The sequence below is a fragment of the Homalodisca vitripennis genome, chromosome 8, assembly GCF_021130785.1.
Source record: "Homalodisca vitripennis isolate AUS2020 chromosome 8, UT_GWSS_2.1, whole genome shotgun sequence".
NCBI lineage: Eukaryota > Metazoa > Arthropoda > Insecta > Hemiptera > Cicadellidae > Homalodisca > Homalodisca vitripennis.
This window is the reverse complement of record NC_060214.1, coordinates 40720463-40731203: the sequence shown is the minus strand read 5'-3', so window position 1 is coordinate 40731203 and position 10741 is coordinate 40720463. Positions and strand designations below refer to the sequence as shown.

The following is a 10741-nucleotide window of genomic DNA, read 5'->3' as shown; positions in this document are numbered from 1 at the left end:
GATGATATTCTTTTAAACAATTATACTGACAGTGACGATAATGATGATGTTTTCATATTTTTCATCACATGTATGATTACTCTGTAACCTGAATTTGATTTTTATTGATATATTCCATTGTTATGAAAAAATATAATTATTTTAATGCAAGTATTACATTATTGTAAAATTTATTTTTTGTGTCTGTTATTAGTCATTAGGAATGAATAAAAAAATTAGCTTTAAGGAATTTTCATTTGAATTTTTTCACCTTAAATGAGGGTAATCTAAAAAAATTCTAAATTTATATCGGCGTTCAAAGGGTTAAATAATTATGTATTGTACATTTAAATTTGTTTTATACCAAATTATGCCACCTATGATAAAAAACATTGGCATATAAACTGACATATAAAATAGAGCGGCAGGGGTCATCAATATCAATTTCAAAGAAAAAGTGAAGACCACCAGTTTAAGGTTAGTGTGTAACCAGAGGTCATTCATAGCAAAATCAGATGATAAACCCACATGTTCTGTAGTTTTACTGATTGTATAAAAGAACAAAATGCCAAGTTCAAATAAATATTTCATAGTTAGAATTCCCTTCCCACCACCTGAATAAAATATTTATTTTTAAAGCTTGTTATAAGTGTTTCCTACGTGTTTGTCTATGTGTATATATTTGTTTTTATTTCAAGTTGATAAGTAAAGATGGGTGAGAAAAACTCTGAACACAATGTTTACAAACAAACATATATTTAAGTAAATATTAAATCCCAATCATAAATATAACTCACGTAGCCTATACATCAGTAAAAGTTTGAACTGTTTAAAAGTTATCGAAGACTGGTGTCCCTGGGCTTGTAGATGATTCCACGGCTTTTCAGATCCCGAATAACTCCGTTAGGCAACTTCCCAGCCACCGAAATGGCATAGATCCCTTTTGTAAACCTGTCTGGAAAATTAAGCAAAATAAATTATTTTAGAACCTTAGAAAAGGCATAATGGTTAATGTATGGCCACTAGTAGAACAGAAGGAGGAAGAGGAAATAACCTTATAAGGAACTTGATCATATACAAGTGGCTTGTGATGATGCTCTTAATAATATGTATATATGCGTTCTGTGGTAAGTTTCAGTGATTACTGGACAGATTGTATTGAATGACAACAAAAGTAGGAGCAACTTATCAATACAATCTCTTTGTTCCAAATTCATCTCTGCAGAACTGATTGGAATGACCTATTGTCTACATGGTCATGTTCTTTTTATTTGTGCTGGAGATTGAATACTATACCGTTTATTTGTTTTACAACAAATTATAATTTCTATAAAAATGTAATTTTTTTTATTTTTATAAAATGTAATTAGATTTTTAGTTCAGAATGAAACAAAATTGGCAGATGATAACTTTTTTTACCTTTTGAAAATACACACATGTATGTTATGATCTGCTTAATTAATAGATATTGTAGTTGAACCATAAAATGTACAATATTAAGCAGAATAATAATTGTAATTACTTAAATTAAGTATTCTAGTACAAATTGGGATACAAATGTGAGCAAATGTACCAAGGCTATAATTAGTAGAGGAGATTGCTCTACATTTGTATAATAAGGACTACGAAAGTAAAGTATTGCCCAGACAAAAGAGATGGACTTCGGACTCTTGTTCATAACTTTGAATGATAACACACAACTGATAAAATTTGATTCAGGACTCTCAAAGCCCACATTCTTTTGAAGTGCGTTCAGTTGAAGACAGTGTGATAGAGGATTATTTTATTCAAGATGTTTCATAAAATTTGGAGCAATTGAAACCTATTAAGAAAATGCTCTTCTGTGTTGGCTGATAATAATGGAGACTACAGTAAAAATCAAATTAATACTATAACCTAAAAGCTTACAAATATCCTGTTTAATAGCTTTTTATGTCTAAAATAAATAAATAAAATTATGTCAAGACAACTAAAATGTTACTTTTAACATCTTTACTGTGGCTATATATGCATAAGATATAGACCGAGGAAAAATCAAACCTAATATGAGAATTTGTACTCATGGTTACAAAGCAGCAAATACAAGCACTGATACAATAATCAAAATTTGGTTCCAAATATGTCTTGCCAACAGTAAAACACAAAACATGAACTTACTGATTCGTTGCCACTTGGCCACCCAGCTGTCTTCTGGACTCATGAGTGCAATCATTCTGTAACAAACAGATGCAAGGTAAAGTACATTCACTATCTAAAATAGAATAAAATAGCTGGTTGCTGCACAGTCTAAGGCGTCAGACTTTGGATTTGAGATAGCGTAGTTTAAAATACAGCCTGAACCAGTGCTCTTATTTTCAGTAATGCTCACCTCATACTACACAGATACTCCTCATTCTACGAGGGCTGTTCGGAAAGTTGATTACGTTTTGCGCTGTGGCCGCCAGGGGCGGGACTATCGCGGCCATCTTGGTGTCAGGACGTCCCACCACTCAGTGGCTATCCAGCCGTGCTAGCGGGAAGTTCGTGTTGTAACGCGTCTAGTCACAGTGCCTTTTTGAAATGTCTGCCGCAATTAAAAATCCCGCCAACTGTGAGGTGCGCGCAGTAATTAGGTCTTTGACTGCCAAAAACTGTAAGCCTATAGAAATCTATCGGCAGTTGTGTGAAGTTTATGGGAACAACATTATCACTGAAGGTGGAGTGCGACAATGGGTCATTAAGTTTAAAAATGGTCGAACAAATTGTTCATGACGAAGAGCGAAGTGGAAGACCCAGCATAGTGACTGACGAACTTGTTGAGAAAGTTGACGCAAAGGTCCGAGAAAATCGACGGTTAACCATAACGGAACTCTCGCTTAGTTTCCCTCAAATTTCACGAACTTTGTTATACAAAATCGTCACTGATACGCTTGGCTTCCAAAGTTTTGTGTAAGATGGGTACCGAAAATCCTGACCGACGTCCACAAAAACCAGCGCATGGCTGCAGCGTTAACAATTTTGGATGCTTACGACAAAGAGGGTGAATCACTACTCGATCGCATCGTAACTGGCGATGAAACATGGGTGAAACATGTTAACTGCGAGACCAAATTGCAGTCAATGGAGTGGGGACACACAAGTTCACCTCACAAACCAAGAAAATGTTTGCAAACGATGTCGGCAAGAAAGGTTATGGCGACGGTTTTTTGGGACAAGAAAGGTGTAATTCTTGTTGATTTCCTGGAACGAGGCACTACAATCAACTCAGAAAGGTATTGCCAAACGTTAAACAACCTCAGAAGAGCGATCCAAAACAAGCGTAGGGGAAAGTTGAGCTCGAAAATTCTGTTGATTCACGATAACGCTCGACCTCACACGGCAAATCGCACACGTGAAGTTCTCGAATCATTCCAGTGGGAGTTGTTTCCTCATCCACCATACAGCCCGGATCTTGCACCAAGTGACTACCACTTGTTCCCAACAATGAAGAAGTGGCTGGCAACGCAGCGCTTTGACGACGACGCAGAGCTGCAGCAAGAAGTGACAAACTGGTTGAAGACACAGGCGGCAGAATTTTATGAGGAAGGCATTGTCAAGCTCATCCATCGATATGATAAGTGCCTAAATTTGAATGGCGACTATGTTGAAAAGTAGTATTTAAGTGTGGCTTTCATATGTATATAATAAAAATTGTTTCCTATACTTTGTTAATTTTTAATTCCAAAACGTAATCTACTTTCCGAATAGCCCTCGTATTTGATCATAGCCGTAGGATGTAATAGCCCAAGAGGACAAACAGAATAAGGCTACAAATGGACCTACAAATTATAAAGGAATCTTACTGGCAGCTATACTTATAACTATAACCCTGTCGCTTTTGCTCTTAACTTTCTACAGTTGTAAGTGCCAACAATAGTTAATGTTTTTATAACAATGTATCGTAAACTGCGAGACCTTGTTGACGATTTACCAAAATAACATAACATTTTTTGTGCTTTTACCATACAGTACAAATTTTACAGTTATACTGATAGATAGAAAATAAGGTGGGGAATAAAAACTTCAATCTTGACGAATGTTATAAAATTGTGCCATTATACATGTTCAATGCTGAAAAATACAATCTCCTATGGTTAAAAATATCCTATGTCAATGCAGTTTACTTCCTCTAAAGCCGATATTTGTTTGTAAGCTTCACTTGGCAGCATTGGTAACACCAACTAAAAGCAGTGCAAACAATCAACGTGTCAAAATGGCCAATGTTATAAAACAGAAATTAAAAAAGAGATTATTTTTTTTTAACTATCATTAATGTAAACAATTTAAATTCAATTGGTTTAACAAATGCTATTATACGTTTTAACTCTTGTAGAACTGAAGGTCATTTTTTAGTGTGTTGTACCGGTACTTTAAAGATTTTATAAAAACTACATTTTTATTATATACTTAAGTGTAGCCTAATACATTATTTTACCAGGAGAATGTGGAAATAATCATGATATAAAAACGGTACACATTAACCATAAAAAAGACTACACTAAAAAAAATGGTTTTTTTAAGTGGTAGACTGCACCTGGTAAAGTATGATAATATAATAAATATTACAATCTGAGGTAGGCAATTTAATATTCATTTTATCTACAGTAGTTTCGGAAAATATATATAATGATATCCAAGTTCTCTTGAAGAAAAATTAAATATTTTAAAAACTAAAAATAGTAAACGATAGGCTAAATTTCTTGCTATGGGTATGATTAGGCTACTTTAGAAAAATCTATAAACAATATAATTTGTACACTAAATGTTTCCAAAATATACCAAAATTTAAAGAATTATATACACTACAAAACAATAAATTAATTAATAATCATTACCTGATATCCTACAAAATGAAGATTAGAAGGTGTAAAAGTGATAAGAGCAACAGGTTTTCGAAAAATGAAAAGTTTCTTACGTAAATTTTTATATAGCAATATTTACTATATTAATTTTCGAGTAATAAATACTAATATTGAACTTTTGCTGAAATATTGGCTTAGTTTGTGATTCCAGAAAGCATAGAGGGAAATCTAGGTGTCACTGTCAGAGCCTAGGTTGTTTGAGTTTCACAAATTAACAAAGTTCCTTGTAACACAACCTATCAGTAAAGTTTTAGGACATGATTGGAATGAGAGCCTAAGCTAAGCTATAAAAACATAATAAACCATACCCATGATATATCACTAACTTCACCAAAAGCGCTCTGTGTTGACCTACACTATCAGACACCAAATTCCACAAGCTTCATAAGTCACCGTTGGCTAATACCACACAGATATAATACATCTTCATGAGTCACACTTGACCTCAAATTGCAATATGAGAAAGGTTACCAAGGAAGTGAACAAGTAAATTCACTCCAACGTCATGGCTTGAGAGCCAGCTGTAATGAAAAGAGTTTTACCTCATAAGAACAATGGGGGGGAGCTCAAATAGTTTTAAGCTCTTCATTTTAGTTTAGAATAATTGGTGTCTCACTTTAAAGATACGATTAATACATATTAAAAAGTGTTTTTCTTTTTGTAAAGTGTATACTTTTGTATTTCAATAATAAAGTACAAAAGTTTTTTTACAATAAAAATATTGAAGGTATATTCAACCTTACCAGAATTTCAAGAAAATCTTGTTTTATATGGTTGAACTGAAATCCCGGTGAAATCTATCCTAGCCGTAACGCTGACAAAGCATTTCCGTACCCAAGCGTACATAATATTTTCATTATTTTTACATGTAGAATAAGCTTCCACAGTTTCTGCATATCTTTGTGAATACCCTGTATTATTACAGAGCACTAATATTATTCCCTTGTAAGTCACAAACATACTTACCCATCAAAATTAGAGCTGGTACACTCATAAACATTGTCTCGGTTGTTTTTCATCCTCAAAAACGAATCGCAGTTGTCACATCCATCAAACTCGAATTGGTCGAATGTCTGCAAAAATTATTTAAAATGACCATAAGACTCAAGTTATGATCTCTTCTATGATCAGGTAAGCTTAGATTAACACAACTAAACACAAAATCACACTAATTAAACACATCATTTCACACAAAGGGTTTGATGTTCATTAAAGGGTTCCATTAAATAAAAAAAAAACCTTATGATTTAAAAAACATTGGAAATTTGAAAAAAGCAGCTGAATAAAATAATTTTTTATTTATTTCTTTACATTAATTCTGACAGTGACTGAAAACTATTGATGATCATTCGTGCAAATGCAACTAGTATATTGTTGTCGACAGCACTTGGTCTTGTTTTTGTAATTGGTTTGAGGTAAATTGGACATATAGGTTTGTAATTGGTCATATTGTGTTTATTGATTTATCTTTTTATATTTATATTATTATTGTTATTTTTACACATGACATAGGGAAGGGTTTATTTAGTAGCTCCACTTCACTTTCCATTTAGTGCAGCATCTGAATCTGACACTGTCAGACTTGAATCCTAAAATCCACATACATCAGAAGAAATCCAAAAAAAACTGTGACAAAGACGTTTAAAATAAACTCTTTGCATCATTTCAACATCAGAGATACTTTGACTACAAAAAAGCTCTACATGGCTCACTCAGCAGCCATCTAGATGAAGTTCTCATTGTCTCATCTGTGCACTTTTTTGTCTGGTTTGCAATTTATCTCTAATTCACTAACAGGGAAAAGCAATCTATATTCTTTTTGATGTTATGCAATATAGACGAAAATTGTTCCAAAACCAACTAATTTCTTCTGAGAGTTTTAATGCTAGAATCATTCTATAATCGTTCCTAATTTTATATATAGTTAGGCTCTATGTTTCAGAACAACTTTTATTTTGTGAATAAAAACAAATTATATCAGAACATTCAGAAATTGTTTCCATCTTTCTTATATAGTCCATACATTATTGACTTGGCACAGTATTATTACTGTAACATAGACCCATTTTAGGACCAAATATCTAATAATAGCCTATATCTGTGTTGTGTTTTAAGTTAAAAAAGTCATTAATATACCTTTTATTCAGGTAATGTTTGACCCCAGTCCTACTGATAGTTTTTATATATTTAAATGTCTTAGAAAATAGTAATGATTAATTCACCAGTATAAGATAGAAGTTACTATGCAGTGGGCATTGCTCACTTTCATGACATCTGGTAATGCTCGCTAACAATCAGTTTTAGTGAATGATCATGTAGTGATTAACATCAACATTGTGAGGAAACAGACACATTCACTTTTGTATTTGCAATGGTATACACCCAAAATCATGTTAAGTTTCTTTGCGTATTGTTTAATGTGTATACTTTGAATTATTCTGTTTCAAAATTATTAAAAGCCATTTGAAAATTAAGATAAAAAAGTTTTCCAATGCCCAGTACTTTATTTATTCACAATTTCAGATTTTTACTGTTATAGACAATAGACAAATATTTATTGTACAATACGTTTTCTGGTATCACAATGTAATAAAATCTGGTACATAGTCAATGATTAAAAACTACATAACTAAACTTATTCTAAAAACATTACTTTCATACTTATAAAAAATAACTTTTGACACATTGATCTATAAAACATAAAAAAAACATTGATTAAATCCAAAGCTAAACCCATTGTAGATATTTTTAAATATATATTTTTACTATTCGTTATCATCATAAACTATCTTCAAAGAATTCATTTATACTATAATATGTTTTTTGACAAAGTACTTCTTTTAATTTTTTTGTAAATGTAGATAAGGGAAGTTTTTTATATGCCTGTGGAATATTATTATATAATTTCAAACCTAGATAAAGAGGACTAGTTCCAAATTTTTTTAGTTTATGTGCCGGATATTGAAACAAATTACAATTTCTTGTGTGATATCTAAGATTAAATTTGTATTTTTCAAATTGATCAGGATTCTTATGTACTAATTTAAGCATTTCAAAAATGTATAAACATGGCAAAGTAAGGATTTATTTTAAATTTTTTAAATAGTGGTTTACATGTTGTTCTTGAGTTGCAATGACCTATTGTTCTAATAATTGACTTTTGACTAATAAAGAGTTTTTGCACATCTGAGCAGTTACCCCACAAAGTAATTCTATAACTCAACATCGAGTATACATGGGCATAATACACAGCTAAACCAACTTCCAAAGATGTTATTCGAACTAGTATACTCAAAGCATATCTGGTTGAATTAAGTTTCTTATTTAACATATTGATATGGTCGGAAAAATTTAATTTAGTGTCTAAATGTATGCCTAAAAATTTTACTACGTGTGTATTATTACTAAACCCTTTACAAAAATTATCATTTCTTAATTTAAAGCGTAATGTATTAGTCTTGTCTCGATTTAACAACAGACCGTGAGTAAGGAAAATGTTGTGAAGTTTGTCAATGACATCTTTAGTGTCAAGTTCTAAGTCACTTAACATTTTCCGTCTAATTAGAGCAGTTGTATCATCTGCATATAAAAAGAGGCTACAAACTTCTTTAGGGAGGTAATTTGGCAGATCATTGACATAGATAATGAATAACAATGGGCCTAATATTGACCCTTGGGGTACACCATGTTTTACATCTGCCCAATTAGAATAATATTTTCCTGATTTATTAGTAATAATTGTCCTCTGTTTACGGTTAAATAATTATTATTACACTAAATTTCTGTAAAAGCTGTTCGATAACTAAATTCCCAATAATAACCTGAAATATGTAAGCTATACAGTTGGACTAAAACACTTCATAAATATTTTCCAAATAAGCTATGTGAAAACAATAAATTATTATTTAAAAAACAAAAAAAAATACTTTTTGAGTCAGTAAAAATAGTTTCTCCTGTGCGAAGTGCAATATTTATTTTTTTAACTATACCCTTGTTTATGCAAGTAAAAATGTTTAGAAAAATCAATTGAATACCTATATTAGTGTTGATTTACAGTTTTTTTCACAGACTATTAAAGTTTGCTAAAAAATGGCAGGTCTTTGTGGCATGAAAATCTGAATTCATGGTCCTAAAATTACTGATAGAGCCTAAGCCTAAGCCTAAGAGACAATGGTGTACTAAAGAGTTATTTTAATAAGTAAATTCTTTATTGAAACACTTAAAAACTAGGATACAAATTTCTGTAGGCTAATATTTATATTTTATTTTGAATTAATTTTCGGTAAATGTTTACAAGTCCCACACCGCGTGATCTGTTGATTTTTTTTAGTGGAAACTGCTACAAACTGTTGAGCATAGCAGTATTAGAGAAAAGTGATGAAAGACCTAATAAGAAAGATTCCTACATGATTATACTGAAAACTATGTACTATTTTGGTTGACATCAAATAAAGTATGATGTTTAAAATTAATAAATGTAGTTTTGACCGTATCAGTGCTTGCAGAAATACAATTTCAGATTAATTAGAGTAATTATTACGCTACTAAAACATAATTGAAATAAAGTTTAGTTATTTTATACAGTCTGAAACAAATACATTTCTTTTACATAAAAAAGTAGCCTACAGCTTCACTATAATACGATTTTAAAAGCCTACAAGGTAATTCAGCTCTGAAAGTGTTTAGAAATAAATCCAAAATTAAAATCTTATGTTTCATTATTGACTAACGGCGGCAAGAACAGTGATGAGTCTTTCTTTGTTTCACAAGCAGTCACGTTTATTCTTAAAAATTAATAAAGTAAGTAAATGTTAATGTTTTGTTGTAATTATATTTACATGTTAATTTGTAAATTATATTAATATTTATACATTAATTACTAACATTTAAAACTAGCTGTAACAAAGGCTATTGTTTTTTAAAATATCTTTAAGTTATTTAGTCCAACATTTTACTTTCAGTCCTTTGGATAGTCATCAGATAAATGTCGTTAGATAATCATCAACCGATTGTGTTGGTTGCCGTTTATTATTCTGCAGCCCTTAATATTGCTAACCTATTTACTTTTTAAAGCACTTTCCATTTTGAAAATCAAAACATACAAGTTGAACTTATAATCAATAATCACTCATAAACTTTTAGGCATAGTGATTTTGTTGCAGTAATTACATAAAATTTAAGCTTTTCTTGCTAAACTTAAAAATACACTTACCTTAATAAGGGAACAAAACAAACAAGCCCTAGCTGTCCTTAAATCCTTAGGTACCATTTCCATCGTCATTTTGATTGTTTAAATAAAGTCCTATTAATAAAATAGTAAGTCTGCTCGTTGGTAATATACAATAAATCTCTTAGGCTACTAATACTTGAAATAATTTGAACACAATGAGATACAGATCACGAGTAAACACCAAAACAAGGTTAAAGATCCAAAGGACTACTGGCCAACACTGACAATGAACGCCTGGAAACTAGACTCAGACTGACTGACGTGACAAAGCCCGACCTGGCGGGACCCTGCTTTGTTGCTTTTCAGGCCAGTCACGACACTAGCGCTGAAAGCGGCCAGCTAGCACACCGCCTTTAAATTGTATTATTCTATTACTATATCAAATGGAGTTACCATGAATAATGGCACATATTTCGTAATGAGATTTTTTTCATGTCTAAAAAAAATTAAATATGATCCTCCATTGTTTGAGTTTTCGTATGCCAGCCTTTTTTAACAATACAATATTAGTAACTCTAAAACTGTTATAGGCCATAAGCAGACATTTTCTCTGAAAATTCTGTATTCATATTAAATTAAAGAAGAAACCATTATCAAATTTCGTCAGCCCATAAAAAGTAGCAGGCATTTAATATGTTTTTAAAAAAAAAGT

At 31.5% G+C, this 10741-nt stretch overlaps 1 protein-coding gene across 1 annotated transcript; it reads right to left on the bottom strand.

Moving 5' to 3' along the window:
• Positions 1–718: 718 nt before the first annotated feature.
• On the bottom strand, positions 719–10351 carry LOC124367604 (transcription elongation factor SPT4). The gene is made up of 4 exons (XM_046824563.1): positions 10072–10351; positions 5826–5932; positions 2137–2192; positions 719–934 (listed from the first exon to the last, which is right to left on the bottom strand). The coding sequence occupies exons 1-4, from the start codon at positions 10138–10140 to the stop codon at positions 816–818; spliced, it is 351 nt and encodes a 116-aa protein (XP_046680519.1). The 5' UTR covers positions 10141–10351; the 3' UTR covers positions 719–815.
• Positions 10352–10741: the final 390 nt, after the last annotated feature.